Below are 19,835 nucleotides of genomic sequence, written 5' to 3'. Positions count from 1 at the left end.
TAACTTTTACGAAAGTGTCTTTTCTGGTTTTTGAAAAGCGACACAGAGTAAGATTCAGAAAGTTTAGAAGGTACAAAGAAAGTACACAAAAAAAGAACAACAAAAGGCCTCCATTCAATCCTGCCTCCCAGAAATAACATTGTAATGTATTATCTGCCTTTCATCCTCTATGCATACATATACACATTTAACAATCAAGCAATGTATGCTGTGTATTCCTGTATTGTTCACTAAAACCTATCAACAAATACAGACCTATAAATATATTTTACATTTTAAGAGTTCTACACTCAATTTAAAAAATATATTCTTGGGAGTCCGGGTGGCTCAGTCAGTTAAGCGTCCCACTGTTGATTTTGGCTCAGGTAATGATCTCATGGTTCATGGGTTTGAGCCCTGGGTTGGGCTCCATACTGACAGTTCGAAGTCTGCTTGGGATTCTCTCTCTCCCTCTCTCTCTGCCCCTCCCCGACTTGTGCTCTCTTCTCTCAAAATAAATAAATAAACTTAAAAAAAAAAAAAGAACAAACCAGGGGCACCTGGGTGGCTCAGTCGGTTAAGCATCTGACTTCGGCTCAGGTCATGATCTCGTGGTCCATGAATTCGTGCCCTGCATCGGGCTCTGTGATGACAGCTTAGAGCCTGGAGCCTGCTTCAAAATCTGTGTCTCCCTCTCTGTCTCTGCCCCTCCCCTGCTCTCTCTCTCTCTCTCTCAAAAATAAGTAAACATTAAAAAAACATAAAAACAGGGGCGTCTGGGTGGCTCAGTTGGTAAAGCATCTGACTTCGGCTCAGGTCATGATCTCGCAGTTTGTGAGTTCGAGTCCCATGTTGGGCTCTGTGCTGACAGGTCAGAGCCTGGAGCCTGCTTCAGATTCTGTGTCTCCCCCTCTCTCTGACCCTCTCATGCTCATGCTCTGTCTCTGTAACTCAATAATAAATAAACGTTAAAAAAAATTTATAAAAAAACATAAAAACAAAAAAACAAATACTTAATCACAAATAAGTGGCTCAGGATACCTATAAAAACTGGCCAAATTAAAAACCCACTGGTATTTTTATGTAGTAAAGCATAGTGATATGAATCTTTTTCTTCCATTGCCTTTCCATTGCCATACAAAACCCCTTTGGAATTTAGTAACATCTCTGCCTCTTTGCTCTTAATGAGTATAGGAGGCCCTGCAGTCCTCTCTAATTATCTACCATGAGAAAGAGAGACCAAACTGAGAACAGGCACTGCAACAAGAAAATGTATTCCCAGTAACAACTGAACACAATAAATACCCCTCCTTTTAAACACTAAACATTTTAAGTAACAACTTCTTTAGCCAATTTATAGGATTCAAACTTACTTCTGGCTCTAAATTTAGCATGTTCATCACAATTAGGTCATCAATTTAATGTCATTAAAGACATATATATCTGTAGAAGTATATTTTAAATACTTAGAAATCATTATGTAAAGACTCACCAGTGCTGCTTTTCCTGCCATTGAGATCGAATATACCAGATGGAACTTTCACAATACTGCTGCCCCATGCAGGAGGCTCAGTAGGACTCTGTGACTCTGCACTAGGTTGTGACTGTTTTGCTACAACAGCAGAGACATCACACACTTCTGGGAAAAAGATATTTGGATGTTATTCCTACTTATCCTGCACAGAAACCATATGTTGATTTTTATAATATTTTATTCTTTTATATTTTTCTCCAAGTGTGAGTGAATATATGACTATTTTATTACTAATTTACTGTGTCTAATTTACTTTATGCCATAAATGTTGCCAGCATTGACTGAAATAAATGCTTTATTGTAGCATCAATAATGCTAACTTGAGCACGCCTGTGAATAAATTAAGGCTTTGGACTTCAAACATACTCTCATCACCTGTAAAGTAGGAGAGGGCTTGCTTCTGCATAACTCTGGAGCATAAAATAAGTGACATCATTGAAGGAAAGTATACTTTTATGTAAGAGGATAGGAAGAACATTTTATTACCATGAAGCCAGAAAATTCTTCCACATTTGCATAAAATGATTACTACAAACCATATCTACCTCAATGAGTCCCATTAAAAAACAAAAAAATAAAAACAAACAAACAGGAAAACCACACACACTGTATTTAACCTACCAATGAAAAATACCTACTTAGATATTTGAAGGACTTCTAGTGCAATGGCATTTTAAAATAAAACAGGCACTGGAACACAAGTCTGAGGACTTCAAGTTCAGTCTTGGTTCTATCACAAAATAGCTGTTTGACTTTGGCAAATCAATACGTCAATGGATCACACTTTCCTACAAAATTGAGGGTTGACCTACTGTCTCTAAAAGATCTCTTGAATTCTAAAATTCAGAAACTACTCATTCTATCCATAGCTAACATTACATAGTATCTTATAAGCCCAGGCCTTACATTTCTTTCTAGAAATTATCATCAAAATTATCAAATAAGACTTAATTAAGACAGGGGCACCTGGCTAGCTCAGTCAGTAGAGCATGTGACCCTGTTGTGAGTTTGAGCCCTACATTGGGTGTAAAGATTACTAAAGAAATCTTAAGGGGAAAAAAAAAAAAAAACTACAGTATTTTTCTAAGTAAAGCTAGCAAATATCAGTACTCAACCTTCTGTTTGCACTTTTGTTTTAGTTATCAATTCTCTTGCTACTTGTTCTTCAGGCATATGAATTTCTGCGTCATCCTTTATAAGTTCATCCTTAGACCCATAGCCTTGGTCAGACTGACCACCTGTTAAAAAGAATGCAAGCTTACATGTAAATGTTTTCATATACTCATAGTCCAGCTATAAAATGTCAAAAGAGAATTCCATTGATTTACACGATTAAACTTACAGAAAAGGAAGACAAGAAAGCTCACAAAGCACACAGAGCATTTTAAACAAATGATAAGAAGCAAAGAACAGTAAAGACAGGAACATCAAAGACTAAAAAATTTAGAAGCACTGAACCTTAGTTTCCTCATCTGTAAACTAATAGATTTGGACAAGATGTTTTGAAAAGTTTGTTTTGGAGGATGTCTACAGAATGCTACACTTTGTGTAAGAAAGAAGAAGAAATAAAACAAACATATCTGCTTACTTTTGCAAAAAGAAATGCAGAAATAATAAACCAGAAAACAATAAAACTGGTTAATGACAAGGGGTGGGGGAAAATACGCCGGAAGGATGAAGAGGGAAGAAACTTCCCTAAATACAGTTTATTGTGTTGTTTTTATTTTTGGAAATGTATCAACTTCTACATATTCGAAAAAATTAAATCAACAAAACTGGGAGGAGAATAGTAACTAAAATTGAATGCAAACAGAAACAAATGAGACCAACTGTATTTCACATGAATAATCACACTGAAAGGATGGGGAATGGTGGGGGAGGAGGAAAGGACTGATTGAAGAAACTTCTGAACACATAATCTTGAACACATACTCTAAGCCAGGGGGGTAATACTGACAAATTCTCAACTCCTTAGAAAGTCTGTTTCTCACAGAGTAATAGATGTAGCAATTCTGAAATTATTTTATGTGTACTGCAAGACTGAGCAAATGAGTAAACATAATGATGAAGAGAGATTTTTTAAAAATGAAATGAAAGAAGGCAAAGAAAAACTTATGGGGTTGATTTGAAAATGGAAGTATTTTGGGGTGCCTTGGTAGCTCAGTTGATTAAGTATGTGACTTCAGCTCAGGTCATCATCTCGTGGTTATTGAATTTGAGCCCCACATCGGGCTGTGTGCTGACAGCTCAGAGCCTGGAGACTGCTTCGGATTCTGTGTCTCCCTCTCTCTCTGCCCCTCTCCCACTTGTGCTGTCTGTCTCTCTCTCTCTCTCAAAACTAAACATTAAAAAAAATTTTTTTTAAGAAAATGGAAGTATTTCTAAAACATATATACATACATATTTTCAAATATATATATATTTTCTGTCTCTGCTGAAAAAGTCGAGAAGCAGTAATACCCTGTAGCAGTAAGCATACCTAAAGTTCAGATATTGGCTTCTAGAATCTATTGCCCATTGAAAGGAATGTGGGATCCTTGAAGAAACGGCTGATTTCAAATCTCAGGCAGGAAAGGTACAAGAATGAGCCAGGAACATTTTGAACATGATAGGGGATATGTCAGAGTAAAATGATGAAACCAAAGGACATACAATAGAATATCATCTTACAAATGTGGAGGGAGGATAGCATTGGTAAAATCACCTGCTTTAAAACCATCATAGTAAAGACTGGTTCAAGAATTATTGATGTATGCTAAATTCATAAGAAAAAGTGTGATGAGAAAGAGGGCATTATTGCATACTCTCAGAGTCTCTTCACTGGTAGCTTATTATCCGCACGGGCAAGAATAATAACTAAGAGAAACCAAATGCTAAGACAAGGTGATCAAAATCAGTATCACCAATAAGAAGCAGACAGATACTGTGTGCCTCTGAGATGTGATAATCTAAGAAGGATACAACATCACTTTTGTAGTAGAGCCATGGACGTACAACCGAATCTAATCACAAGGAAACATCAGACCAACTCAAACCAAGGAGCATTCCACAAAATAACTGGACTGAATTCTTCCAAAAGGCGGAGTCATGAAAAGACAAAGACGAAAAGGTAAAGGAAAAGGGTAAAGAACTGTGCCAGGTTAAAGGAGACCAAACGAGGGAGCTAGAATGCCACAAAGGATATTACAGCAATTGACAAAACTGGAATGTAGACTACAGACTCAAGTAGTATGTCAATATTTTCCTAAATTTGGTAACTATACTATGGTTTTATCAGAGAAAAATACCATCAAAGTATCAAAAGGTAAAAAGGCAAGATGTATTACAACCTGCTGTCACATGACTTAGGAAAACAATGTGCATATGTGTACAGAAAGAAAATGATAAAGCAGATATGGCAAGCTAAAATTGAATGAATCTAAATATAATTTATTCGAGGGTTCTCTGTACTGTACTTGCAACATTTCCGTAAGTGTGAAATAACTTCAAGATAAAGGTTTAAACAAGTCTTTCTGGCTTTAAAGTTCTATCATTTAAAACTGAGACGAAGACTGAAGACTAACGTAAAACTACACCACAACTGACACTTAGTTCCTAGAGAGTCACCGTAAAGTGTGTCGACGAGGCATGAAACAAAACATACACAGCTGACCCTTGAACAACACAGGGGTCAGAGGTGCTGGCCTTCCCACCCCACACAATCAAAAATCCACATGTAACTTTTGACGCCCCAAAAACTTAACTACCAGCCTGCTGACTGGCAGCCTTACCAATAATATAAATAGTCAGTTAACACACATGTTATATGTCATTTGTGTATATAATAAAGTAAGCTAGAGAAAAGAAATGTTATTAAGGAGGCACCTGGCTGGCTCAGTCAGAAGAGCATGAGACTCTAGGGGCGCCTGGGTGGCGCAGTCGGTTAAGCGTCCGACTTCAGCCAGGTCACGATCTCACGGTGCGTGAGTTCGAGCCCCGTGTCAGGCTCTGGGCTGATGGCTCAGAGCCTGGAGCCTGTTTCCGATTCTGTGTCTCCCTCTCTCTCTGCCCCTCCCCCGTTCATGCTCTGTCTCTCTCTGTCCCAAAAATAAATAAACGTTGAAAAAAAAAAATTAAAAAAAAAAAAACAAGAAGGAAAAAAAAGAAGAGCATGAGACTCTTGATCTCAGGGTCCTGAGTTTGAGCGCCATGCTGGGGGTAGAGATTACTTAAATTTAAAAAACTGTTACGGGCGCCTGGGTGCCTCAGTCTGTTGAGCGTCCGGCTTCGGCTCAGGTCACGATCTCACAGTTCGTGAGTTCGAGCCCCGCGTCAGGCTCTGTGCTGACAGCTCAGAGCCTGGAGCCTGCTTCAGATTCTATGTCTCCCTCTCTCTCTGACCCTCCCCTGTTCATGCTCTGTCTGTCTCTGTCTCAAAAATAAATAAACATAAAAAAATTTTTTTTTAAATAAAAAAACTGTTATTAATAAAATCAGAAAGTACTATGACAGTTTTGTTTGGTGACACATGAGAGCTACCGTATGGTGAACACAGCATAAGGTATAGTAAGTTGAATCACTATGTTGTACACCTAAAACTAATGTAACATCGTGTATCAACTACACTCAAATTTTAAAAAAATTAATAAAAAAGGGAAAAAAAGAAAATCATAAGAAAGAAAATACATTTACAGTACTGTAACTACTGAAAAAAAATTGGCATGTAAGTAGACCCGTGCAGTTCAAACCCATGTTGTTCAGGTGTTAACTGTAGTGCCTTCCACTTTCTACCACTTGTTACACTGCCACTCAAACTTTGCAATTTAACAAAAGAACCAAACTTCTCTAAATATCCCTAGTTAGAATGATTAAGTTGTCGATTTTTTACTGGCCCCCTCAGAAAGCATTATGGTGCCATGAAATGGGAACTAAGAAAACTGATTAAACCAAGATACCTGTCCCAACAAGCTAACTGACTCCATATCAGGTACCAACTGGAAAGACTATACAAGATAATATTTAATGAAAGAGTAACTTAAAATTCTGGTTTGGAAGTCTCCAAAAGTATCAAATGATATCATCAAAAACTCTACAAAGACACATAAATCACTGTAAATTCAGCAAACAGGGCTTTAGCCATCTGAAATGCAACTGAAAAGATATATATGGAAAAGGGATCTAAAGTTTCTTCCCCAACTATTAGAATCTTTATGCCAGTTACTCAGAATTACTAGATTTTTTTTTCCATTAAAGGGGATCATTTTAAAAGAATAAGGAGAGTATCTATTACTATTTTTAAAATTATAATTATTCCTGGTGACATGGTTTCATATCACATTTTCTTAATTTTTTCATAAATGAAATCCATTTATATTGTATAAGTTTTAGGAAAAAATACAAGAAGAAATAAAATAAGGTAGCTTTATAAATAGGATTATAACTTATAGCTCTACGCTGACTTTCAATGATTTATACATGGTTCTGTTTTTATGGAGTAATTTTTAGTGCAAGAATTTAGCAGATCAGTTTTAGCAAGCAAAAACCATCTCAACAGCTAGAACATTGAAATATTTAATCCCCATAAAACTATTGGATACAGTGGTGCTACAAACAAACCTCAAAATCAGAATTATAGCAAGGCACAGTACATTTTCAAATAAAATAACAAATATGCTTTGCAAAATGATCACAAAATGTTAGTTGGATATTTTCAGTGGTACATATATGATTACACTTATCTGAAGGAGAAAAAGGCAAGAAAACTAGCATTGTTTTCCACCTGTAACAACACTTTAAATACAACAAAAAGTCTCTCCCCCACCCTTGCATGTCAGCAAAGTTTAACCTAATAAATGGGAAATTACCTGAAGTGGTTAACATTCAAGGGTAGAATTAACGCACACGTGTATCCATAGCTTCACGTCATATAAGTCTGTCTGCACCCCACACCATGACAGCCAAGGACAAATGCAGCACCAAGAAACAGCACAGAGCAAAAAGCAGAGCGACAAAGAGCAGAAAAAAGGAAACTTCAGTCATTGAGACAAGTTCATCAGATGAAGCACAGGAATTAGACTTAGGATTCATTTTAAAGAAAAGCTTGAGATATTAACAATAACAACAACAACAAAAAAGAAAAACAACACAAAAAGAAGGATGTGCAACACACATATATTTGCTCAATGTGCTACTTGAATTGCGCTTATTTCCAGCTTCAGAGGACAGAGGTTATGCCCATGGCTTTGTTTGTAAAAGTAGCTTCAGATATTTCTCAGATTTTAAAAATTGTCATTTAAAATAATGACTATGCAAAGAGAATACTTTTTCTCATGGTATGACTTATTTTCTTCCCTATTTACTATGTATAATTTCAAATTCTCAATAAATACTTTCCACGTAATGAGAAAAAGTATCTGCAAGTTGTGTCACCTAACATTCAAGTCCCTCAGTTCACAATTTCTACAGTTACAGCATATACTTTCCCAAATCAAGGATGAAGAAATACAAAGCAGCACTGTGCTAGAGCCTTCTGCACAGCACTTCGAAGAGAATGCTATACTACAGGAAATAAAAAGAAGCGATCTGCAATCAGAGGACTAATTTCTTCCCTTATTTCTAGAGTATTTGTAAAGTACTCATATTGCAGAAAGGAGGGAAAAGCTTTTTAAAAAGGGAAAGACTTAACAAGAGAGTAAGTGAAGGGTTAGTAAAATCCAGATTTTAGTACCTGTGCTAAAGTGATTATCAGTGGAATCAAGCCTGATTAAATCTCTGACGAAGACTGTGTGCTCCCCATTGTTAGCATCATTAGAACTATCCACGCTACCGTGGCTCACCGTGTCCCCATCACTTCCACCTGTTGCATTCTGAGGAGCTAAAGATAAGGACAATAGCAGTTCAATAACTCATGCACTGATAATCTCTGAAACTAAACACGAATGCCCCACAATTCATTTATAGTTGCAGAACACTTTCTAAATTTGTGGGGGGGGAATAACAATGTAACCTCTACCTTTAGTTGCATGTGAAAATATCAACCAGAATTTCATTTACGTTTCCTACTTCATACTCTTAAATAAAACTCATATGCCTATAAAGCTTATGGTTCAGCAAGAGAGTATCTTTCCAATCACACGTATTACCTGATATTGAGGAGACCTGTGACTTTTGCACAGTCTTTTTAAGCGGCTGCCTAAATTGTGCCAAGCCACGTACCACATTCCGTACCTTCATCCATAAGAAGATACCACTGCGGGTACTGCTAGGCCACGGGCTCTCCAAAACTACCTAAAGGTAAAACAAAGGTTAAAAATAATTATTAGGAACACTTGATTTATTAAACAGATACATACATATATAATATATACATAAATAACTATAGCCCAAACCTCTATAAAAGAAATTTCATGAATAATAAAAGGTACAAAAATGTATCAGTCTTAATTAAGCAGCGTATGTTGTCTAATGTCAGTCCTACTTACCTTATTATAATAACCATAAGTAATAGCATTTGGCTTTATCTTAGCAGTTTTCATTTCAAATAAGACTCTCACTGCTAAAACAGGATGAGCCCAAAGTCCACAAAGCTGCATTACTACTCGATAGCACACCTAACAGAAAATAACATCAAAGCATTAGTAGTTGGCATATCAGTCTATCTATGACTTGCAGAAGATTTTTAAATTACTGAATTCTTCTTATCAGAGTCATTAAGCACTACTTTACCCTTTTTTCTGAGTCTCAGTAAATTGTTTCTGAAGCCTACTCATTAATGAAAGTACCAGTGTTATTAACTATTTCACATAAGATCTAGAAGATCGTTTTAGTAACGAAGTTTACGCAAAGAGAATGACTACTAGTCCCCATAATTTGAGAAGGAATGCATTTTTAAAATCTAATATGATTAAAATAACTCTATCACAAATCATGTTTTATATTCTGTGCTAAAGGAGTTAAAGACAACACCCCCAGAATGCCTACATAACAACAACAACAAAAGATCTGTAAACCCATGTCTTGGAAAAGTAAGAGAAGAAACTTTAAGACACTGTAATCTGATTAGCAAAGGCTTTTCTGAGAATGTGTGTTTACTGAGGAGGGCTTGTTCTGATCACAAGAGGACCAGTGAATTGGAAATTCCTAAAAGTTAGAATCTCACATATTAGAAGACTACAAGAGAAACCATGAAAAATGAAACGGGGATCTCAAAGGTTCCTGGCAAAGAGCTGAGCCAGTTTATAGGAACAGCGACAGCGCAGCCACAAACTATGTTACAGCTTAGTCTGAGAATAAGGAACTATACACACAGAAGATATTCTTCTTGGTACTTTAGGACAGAGTTGGTGAACAACTACGAGTACCATCAAGCCAAGTTGCTCTCTCAACTAGAGGGGAAAGTAAAACGATTTCAGAAAGGATATTTTAGTTAAGAGAACAGAACAAATGAAATAGACATGAAAAGGCAAGGATCAGAAAGATGAATACTTGCAGCTAAAAATGGAGAGTATAATTTAGAAGCAGAAGGAGGTCAGGAACTGTTAGACTAGGTTAAAGAAGTGTTAGGGAACTGGGAATCAAGGACAACTGAAGGAAGTAGGTAAGATGTGTGAAGGGAGGAAAAAGAATGGGGTACAAGAGGGTTCTTCAAATATCTGAAGAGTAAACAGTTTGAAATTTTTCCAAAAAAGCCACAGGGGAGGAGTAAACCATTTGTATAATTTCAAAAAAAAAAAAAATGAGGAGGTGGAACTGAGCTCAACAAAACATATACACATTTCCTAATAATTAGACTCAATTCAAATATAGGCAGGATCCCATATGTTACAGACTTTATACAGAGCATCTCAGCTTCAGATTCAAGTTGTACTAAAATGTCTTAAAATCCTATCAATTCTTAAGATTCTGTGAGCCATAAAGTAGTAAGTCACTTTCTATGTCAAGTTGGTTTTCTACAACCATTCTAGACAATGAATTTATTCTGAAGTCTGGAAAGTATTCCCCAACCTTCCAGTTTTACCTGTATAAGAGATAAGAGCCAGGGACCAAACTAAAGAAACAGTAATAATATAGAGACACAATTTTTCCAATGCAGTATGTTGTTGCCTGTAACATATCTTTTCGATACCTGTAATAGATAAAAGATAACCATGCACTCTTTGCTACTCCTCCCACTGAGAGGTCTATGTCCCTACCCTTGAACCGAGGGAGAAGAGCTTCTGAGACTACATGACCAATAGAATATGACTAAAGGGACACTGTACTAGTTTCCTGGCTTAAGTCTTAAGAAACTGGCAGTTTCCACTTCCTCTCTCTTGAAACAAATGCTCTTCCAGCTCTAAGCTATCATGGAAAAAGCCCAAGTACCACAGAGGGAGGTCCTGAGCCTACAGAGAGGGAGAGGGGTCCACCTGAGCCCAGAGTCACAATCACTCTTGCCAAGGCACCTGGCTGGTATCTGAGTTCAGCTGTCTTGGTCCCTCCAGACCAGATCAACTAGCAACTATTATCAAGTGATCCCAGTTAATGCGATGAGGAGCATTGAAAAATCACCCAGAATCCTTTCTGGATTCTCAGCAAAAAAAAAAAAAAAAAAAAAAAAAAAAAAAAAAAATAATAATAATAATAATAATAATAATATTTAATGAAATCACTGTTTTAAGCCACTAAGTTCTGGGAGGGTTTGTTACTCAGCAATGTACGACAATATCGGATGAACAGACTGATAAGACAGTGTAGGAATATGTTTGACACAAATATTTCATTTTCATTAAAAATTCTAGGGGTGCCTGGGTGGTTCAGTCAGTTAAGTGTCTGACTCTTGACTTCAGCTCAGGTCATGATCTCGCAGTTTGTGGGTTCAGGTCCCACCTCGGGCTCTGTGCTGGCAGTGCAGAGCCTGCTTAGGATTCTGTCTCCCTCTCTCTCTGTCACTCCCCTGACTTCAGCTTAGGTCGTGATCTCACAGCTTGTGAGTTTGAGCCCCGCATCGGACTCTGTGCTGACAGCTTGGAGCCTGGAGCCCGCTTCAGATTCTGTGTCTCCCTCTCTCTCACCCCTCACCGCTAGTGCTCCGTGTCTCTCTCTCTCTCTCTCTCTCTCTCTCTCTCTCTCTCTCTCTCTCAAAAATAAGGAAACATTAAAAAATTTTTTTATTCTGTAAATAGTATTAAAAGCAAAATGCATTACACACTGTAGTTTCGTCTATGTGGCATGTGCTATTTCTTGATCTTCTAAGAGTTTTATTTTATTTTTTTTTTAATTTTTTTTTTCAAACGTTTATTTATTTTTGGGACAGAGAGAGACAGAGCATGAACGGGGGAGGAGCAGAGAGAGAGGGAGACACAGAATCGGAAACAGGCTCCAGGCTCTGAGCCATCAGCCCAGAGCCCGACGCGGGGCTCGAACTCATGGACCGCGAGATCGTGACCTGGCTGAAGTCAGACGCTCAACCGACTGCGCCACCCAGGCGCCCCTAAGAGTTTTATTTTAAAATCCAAACATAACATGTAGCACACAAAGCCGTCAAATTAAAACATAAAGTATATGAATGAGACAGTGGGTTCTAATGAAATAGACCTAAAACTCAAAACTACTTAACTAGGCAGTCTTATGTATAAGTTTGTCATTTCATTTAAGTTTCAAATTACTCTCTTTATAAAATGTAGCTAATATATAAATTGCCTCACAGAGTTGCTGGGAATACCAAAGGAAAAAATGTATGTGACAATACTGTGAAAACTTTAAATATGCTATTCCATGTATAAACAATAAACAGATAAAATGTATGAAATACACCTAGCAAATATATATTCTTAAGTTTTAAAATAAACATTTCTTTCTTCTAGTTGTGGAGAGGTAATGACTTCAGGGCACTAAAAAAAATCTGTCAATGTAACTTGTTAGAAGTAGGAATACAACAAATTAAGCTCCAAATTTTAAACATCTTACCACAGTGTTTATTAGGGAAATCATCTTAAAAAAATTTTTAGTCTACTAGTCATAATTGTTGCATGTCAGAAAACAAGAGAAGATAATTATTTGTACCAAAGACTACCAGTGAACTTTAATACCTATAGGGGAAAATACTTTTCAGGCAATTTATGATATGTGTTATGAACTTGTAATTTATCAAGTACTGTACTTTGAATTTAGAGTGCAGTAACAATTCAGAGAGCATACTTTAAAACACTTTAAAAATATTTGGTCTTTCACAAGTTAAAACACATCTTAAAACACATTTTAGATAGAAAACTCTATTAGAACAAATTTTTTAAAACACTAAAGTGCATAAAGTACGAAACACTCTGATCAAGCACTTTTAATTTCCAAAGTTTTCTTAACGGATGAAAGAAAATGTAACCAAACGTGAGAATGGATACTTTATTATTTGTTTTATAATTTTTATTTTAAAAGGTTTTATAACATATACTTGATAGAGAAAAATGAGTTTTAGTTACCCACAAGCATTATCAAATCTTCATATTATACATGCTATATTCATTTAAGATCTTTTTTATTTTTAAGAAGAAAAGCTATAGGATTATTGCTGAAGCCTGTGATGCACCTTCTCTTCAATCTCATTTCTCTTCTATCCCCCTGTGCTCTTTCCCCTCAGATACCCATTACTCTGAATTTTTATTTCAACTTTGCTTTAAATCCTAATCTGGTTCTAAATATCATTTACAGTTATTTTAACACCAAATGTTATTTTTAGAGGGAAAAACAGCAAAGAAAAAGGCTAAATAAGTGATTTAGTTTCTTCAACCATTAACTGGATAATATCACGACCTATCTCTTAGGATGGCTCTGAAGCTTTAGAGAGATGGTGTCTATAAAACCTTTAGCATATCATTCACTCAGTGCTTAGACTATAAGCCAGGCACTATTCTAGGCACAATCTGTCCATTAATTGATTTAGCCCTCAAGTTAACCTTATAAGGATGGTACCAACTATAATTGTCTACATCAGTGGGGCAATTTGGACCTCCAGGGAACATCTGGCAATGTCTGCAGACATTCTGATTGCCACATAGGAGAAGGGAGGGTGCTACTGGTAACCAGTATGCAGAGGCCAGGGATGCTGGTAAACATCCTGCAATGCACACAACAGGCCCACAATAAATAATCATGTGGACCAAAATGTCAACAGTGCCACATTTTCAGATACATAATGTGAAACAACAGGTTATATAACTCATCCTAGGACATAGAGCCTAAGTAGACAGCCACTTACCAAAAGTCTATTTTGTATTTACTTTCTAATAAAGTTATACTAAGAATAAAATGAAGTCAATATTAATTTCTATTTATAAGGTGCAACCAACCTGACTTAACTAAGGCAGTCTCTGCTTCATTCCAAACCAATAATTTTTAAACAAATGTACTTAAAAATAAATAATAAGTACTAGCTCTATGAAACAAATAACTTTACCTTTGTTGCTTAATGAAAATACTTGAGAGCACTTTAAAGTGGCCAAGACCTAGTTTTCTTAAATATACAAAAATATGTCTTAGTAATCATGACTCAGTTTATTATACTTGCCTCATCTAGTGGATCCACATCTGTTTTCCTCATCTTAATAAGTACATCATATGCCTGCTGAAGTGCTCTGACCTTAGGATGAGAAACTCTAACATAGGCTGGGAGACAAATAAACCATAAGCTGTAACAATGACTGAAGAGACACTTGGCCCATTGTGGTGGATTTGTGTAACATCTCTTCGCCAACTTATGAGCCGTTTTTATCTCCTAGAAAGAGAATAAATAAAACATTATGGTATTTGGGGCACCTGGCTGGCTCAGTCGGTAGGGCATGCGACTCCTGATCTCTGGGTCATGGGTTCGAGCCCCATCTTGGGAGTAGGGATTACTTACCAAAAAAGCTTACAAGAAAACCCAGTATGGTATTTATTAAAATCCATTAGGGTGGGGAGAAAAGTGAGAAGAGAAGAATGTAATGTAAAACTGGACTCTAAAATCAAGCATTTCACCATTTTACTTTCATGAGTGGCTTCCTACTTAGTACAACATGGTTTCTCAACATTCGTCTATAGAAGCACTTTATATTTCACAGTAACTATTTGCTGGCAAGCAAGACTTTCCTAATAGACTAGAAATCCCTTAAAATCAGGGATCATTCATATTTTTATAATATAATGGCTAGTTAGTTGCCCTTCACATAGAAGGCACTCCTATGTTTAATGAAAGAGATTTAACCATTCAGAGCTTGTAGGTTCATCAATGGCATTCTTAAAAAGTGACAGTCTTTCTACCTTTCTCCCAACTAAAATGTTTGACAAATAACTCAGTCTATTTCCTACCAAGATTTCTTTCTACCCTCCCTCACCACAGTCTTTAATTCTTTCATTGACTGATTCCTTAAAAAGACATATGCCATTGCAGGCAACATAGTCTGACAAGATCACAGACCTTCCTACCCAACAGTCTGATAGTGATGTTTTCTTACTTCTGATTTTCATTCTGATTTAGGTGGAAAAGAGTAGGCATCAAAACCACCTGCTGAGTTTTAATCTAACTATATACTCCCAGAAACTACAGAGCCTTCCAGGTATATCAGACGACCACTGTGTGCCTTGCACTAAAAACCCCTCTCCTGTGGTTTGTTCTAAATAAAAATGCCTGGTGCATTAATTTTTTTATAAGCTCTATTTCTATTAGGCTTGAAGATATATTTAAAAATAAAGTCCCTTGTTTTTCTACAATAGGAAGGTCTTTCTTTTCCAGCTAGCCTTGGGGACAAAAATTCTGGTGAAAATGAGATTTAAAGATTTGGTAACCAAATGCTCCCATTTTAAAAACTGGCTTTTATTAAGCTGATAAAAGCAAATAACAACAACAACAACAACAACAACAACAACAACTTCCCTTCAGACATTGAGAGAAATGTGTATTGTATGATATTAAGGAACACCTGAGGTTACCTCTAGGATTTGGGGGGCTGTATATGAATTGGTAAAACCTGAACTAAAAACTTCATTCTCAAGTTTTCCATGGTTTGTAGACCACAACGTCAATAGATGTTTCATTTTAACTCACACCTAATCACAGAATGACTCTTTCCACCTAAATCAGATATGGTATTAAAGCAAGATGTCTAGCTTGCTCTAAATTAGCTCCCTTTCACTCCCTTTAAATGTAGTATTTGGCATAAAGTATATTTACATTAACCACAAGAGATCTGAAAGGTGAAATTACACTGAGATACCACTTCACACACTAGGATGGCTATAAAGAAAAGACAGATGATAACAAGAATTGACAAGGATGTGGCACAACTGGAACCCATATACACTGCTGGGAGGAATTTAAAATGGTATATCCATTTTGGAAAACAGTCCGACAGTAAGGTTATACATAGAGTTACCATATGACACAGCAATTCTACTTCTAGGCATTTACCCAAGAGAAATGAAAACACATCCTCACAAACACACACAAATGTTCACAGCAACACTATGCATAACAGCCATAAATAGGAACCACTCACATGTACAAGAATGAATAAATAAAATGTGCTACATATCCATACAATGGAATATTCAGCAATAAAAATAAATGAAGTACTAGCACATGCTGCAAAGTGGATGAGCCTTAAAAACATTACACTGTGTGAAAGAAGCCAGAAACAAAAGAGTACATATTGTATAATAATTCCATTTATATGAAATGCCCAGAATAGGCAAGACTATAGGCACAGAAAATAGATCGGTGGTTGCCTAGGGCTGCAGGGAATGGATGGGAGGGTTAACAGGTAAGGGGTACAGGCTTTTCTTTTTGGGGCGATGAAAATGTTCTAGAATTGACTGTGGTGGTGGTTGCTCAACCCTGTGAGCACAGTAAAAGCCACTGAGCATACTCTAAATGGGTGAATTGTGTGGTATGTGAATTATATCTCAATAAAGTTGTTTTTTAAAAAGTATATTTGGTTCCCAAGGATTCTCTTAAAGCATAAATATAAGCACTCAAAAACCTCAGCCACAATAGAAGTAGGGTTGCAAAACATCTAGTTGACTTCATTAACAATCATAGTGGGTCTTCAAATGTTTGCCATGTGTGATCATTTTAAACTATGAGCTGCATATCACATATACATATTTTACATTTTAAATTAACATGTATTAGATAAAGAATATCTGACCTGTTTAGTTCTCTTAGCCATGAGAGCTGGACTGTTTGTAATGCTATTCCCAGTAGGGTGTCTACTAAAACAAAATTTCAACTCCTGTGGTCTGTCAAAAAGCTTAAGGTCCAGTCTTGGAAAGTATTTGTAACTAAAATAAAAAGCAAAAACAGAGCTGCTGATATAAAATACATTAATTCTTCACATTATTCCAGAATTTAGGTATTTCTAAATCTTTAATAGTACCCAATATTATTCACCACAATCCAGAGATAGAAAAATAATTATTTTTCAAAAATATAAGATGTAATAATAAGATACAGAGACTACCTACATGGAAACTTTGGCCTCCTCCCCACCCTATTCATTATTTTCAACCAATCCCTAGACAACAGAAAACCCTGATCTCTTACTTGACAGAGGTTAATAACTTTCAACAGAATCCATGTGTTTAATTATAATTCATATTAAAAGTAACATTTAGTATACCTGGCAATTTTGTTTTCCTTCATAAAAGTATCTTGGCATGGGTATTTACGAGAAAAAAATCCGTAAGATTTTTATTTTAGGGACATACCAGAATTCCACCATTCTTTATTGTTGGACATTTTTAGGTTATTTCTGAATTTTTGCAATTAATATTTGTGTATTTATACCTTTGTATTTTTGCTATGGTCAATGTTTATCAATAAAATTAAAATTATTATAGTCACTATCAAATTATTTCAAGAAAGGTTATAGTTCCATACAGTCTTACACTTTAAATAGTAGCACAACCTATTCTCAATCTGACAGGTTAAAAATGCTTCTACTCACCATTTTGGTTTGCATTTCTTTCAATACTAGAGAAACTTAATATATTTTCACATTGATTATTGGCATTTCTTCTTGGAAATTGCCTACCTATTGCCTTTGGCCAATTTTCTTCTGGGAGATATTGCCCTTCCCTATTTGATTCACCTTGTTTGTCAATACATGGATTCCAATGTATAGTGATTAAAACAAAGGAAAAAAAATTCTATAATTAACATGCAACCAAAATAGTACTTCTTCATTAAGCCACTAAATTCCAGATATGTACTCTTCATTCTTATGCAGTCCTGGTAAGATATTAATTCCATATTTTTGGAAGACAATTATTTTATACTCCGTTTGCCTCAGATATTCTTTTAGGAATGCAGCCTAAGGAAAAAACTATGTATATACACAAGGATATAGATAAAGAACCAGGAAAAAAAAAAAATCCACAAGAGACTAGTTAAACAAATCACAATAAATGCATGCAATATGGTCATTCAAAATGATATGGCACAAAAATATCTGTTAGCATGGAAAAATGTCCAGACCACTAAAGGCAGACACAAGTTACAAAGAATATGTACAATATGAACTCGTATTTGTTTTAATATAGTAAATGCAAATTTATGCACAAAAACAGGAAAGATATACATACAGTTGTTAAGAGACATTAAGCATGATGCTTAAATGATATGCTAGCTTTCTTTTTTGGTTTGATAATTCTAAGTTTGTTAAACTGTGTATTATCATAATTATAACAACAAATAACAAATATATTTTAATTTCTTAAAAGGTTCCCATCCAAATCCTATTCTTCAAGTTGTTTTTTGTTTTGTTTTTGTTTTTGTTTTTTGTAGTTAATACAGGGTTATATCAGTTTCAGGCATATAATATAATGATTTAACACTGCCATATATCATCCAGTGCTCATCACGACAAGTGCAGTCTTTAGTCCCCATCACCTGTTTTAATAAATAATGATTCCTGGCCCTCTACTTTTAAGTTTTCTCTGTATCTTACTAATGCATAAGAATTTCAGTCTTTACATTGATAAAAAAAAAAAAAAACCCAAACATAAGAGAAACCTCACAAAAGTAAATTTATTCTTCTCCAGAAATGAAATTTTTGAAGACACATTTGGCTTCCCTTCGAAAAAGTCTGTCCAATTCTTAAATTACAATACCTCATAACATCTTCATGTAATATTCATATCCGTTAGTTCAGTGAATAAATTATTTTTTGAAAATGACTCTCACAAATGACTAATATGCATGTCTACTAACAGTCACAAAAGATCAAAATAAATTATTAAAACTGAACACAAAGAGCATTAAAAAAAATTCTTGCTACCTGTACTTTGGTGACAGATCCTTTCCATCATCAGGAGGTGGCTCTGGTGGCATTATGAATACAGTGTGCTCACTTTTCTGTGAATCATCTAGCTCTATCAATTTGGTATCTTCAGCTAAATCAAAATCAACCTGAAAATAATTATTTTCTCCAATTAATCTGCATTCAAGCAATACCTAGTTCTGAAATTTTAAAACTCAAGAAAATATACCTTATCTGTTTTCTCTGTGCCTTTATCAGGAAACAACTACAAAAGAAGAAAAGAATTCTTGGTGAAAATGTTTACTGGGAATATATTAGAGATGGTCTTAAATTCTTACATAAAAAAAACTTCTTTTTTAATAACGTCCGTCTTCAGCTCAGGTCATGATTTCACAGTTCGTGAGTTCAAGTCCTGCGTCATGCTCTGTGCTGACAGCTCAAAGCCTGGAGCCTGCTTCAGATTCTGTGTCTCCCTCTCTCTCTGCCCCTCCCCTACTTGTGCTCTACCTCTCTCTCTCTCTCTCAAAAATGAATGTTAAAAGATTTAAAAAAAAAAAAATACTGGACAGACAGAAGACACTTCACAATATATTTAGGGGGCCCTATACTATCAGGTTAACATATGATATTTTTCTATTAGGATAGAAACAATTTATTTTGAATAGTTTTTTCATAAATCCTTCTTCACAAGCAAAAAAAAGGCCAATCACAGGGGGAATCTGGCTTCTCAAATCAAAAATTTCATTGTTATTAAAATCCCTGCATTAGAGATTGATATAATCTAAGCTTCCCTCTAACTTGATGATGTTAGACTACCCATTCTATACGTAAACAAAAACATTGAATAGTTTTAATCTTATCCCCAGAGTTTCAGATCACATTGATAGAATGGGAAAAAAAACATTCAAGTCCTCTAAGGAAGACTACAAAAAGTGTAATATCATATATAATACTCTACCTTTTTTAGATACATTCTCAAATTTTTTCATGATATACGGTTTACATATAAAATCAGCCCCAAGATCCACTTAGCAAAAACAAAAATCTGGCTAAAAATGAGAGGAAAAAAATGG

General features: G+C 35.6%; 1 protein-coding gene across 7 annotated transcripts in view; it reads right to left on the bottom strand.

Annotated features, from left to right (window-relative positions):
• DENND4C (DENN domain containing 4C) overlaps positions 1-19,835 on the bottom strand; it is a 125,954-nt gene that overhangs the window by 26,797 nt on the left and 79,322 nt on the right. For 4 of the 7 annotated variants that reach the window (XR_005792470.1, XM_040481351.1, XM_040481353.1 and 1 more), the window contains 9 exons: positions 18,992-19,027; positions 18,781-18,911; positions 16,651-16,783; positions 14,034-14,240; positions 8,974-9,102; positions 8,635-8,779; positions 8,220-8,366; positions 2,629-2,751; positions 1,472-1,618 (listed from right to left, as the gene is read on the bottom strand). Coding sequence is in view for 6 of the 7 variants with exons in the window: in XM_040481351.1 (XP_040337285.1) it covers positions 1,472-1,618; positions 2,629-2,751; positions 8,220-8,366; positions 8,635-8,779; positions 8,974-9,102; positions 14,034-14,240; positions 16,651-16,783; positions 18,781-18,911; positions 18,992-19,027 (1,198 nt within the window). In the remaining variant the exon portion in view is untranslated. The remainder of the gene's footprint in view (positions 1-1,471; positions 1,619-2,628; positions 2,752-8,219; positions 8,367-8,634; positions 8,780-8,973; positions 9,103-14,033; positions 14,241-16,650; positions 16,784-18,780; positions 18,912-18,991; positions 19,028-19,835) is intronic. The other 3 variants (XM_040481354.1, XM_040481356.1, XM_040481352.1) reach the window with 2 other exon arrangements.

This window comes from Herpailurus yagouaroundi, unplaced genomic scaffold (assembly GCF_014898765.1).
Source record: "Herpailurus yagouaroundi ecotype Mexico unplaced genomic scaffold, PumYag 160, whole genome shotgun sequence".
NCBI lineage: Eukaryota > Metazoa > Chordata > Mammalia > Carnivora > Felidae > Herpailurus > Herpailurus yagouaroundi.
The sequence above is the reverse complement of the archived record's forward strand: the minus strand, read 5'-3'. Positions and strand labels throughout refer to the sequence as shown.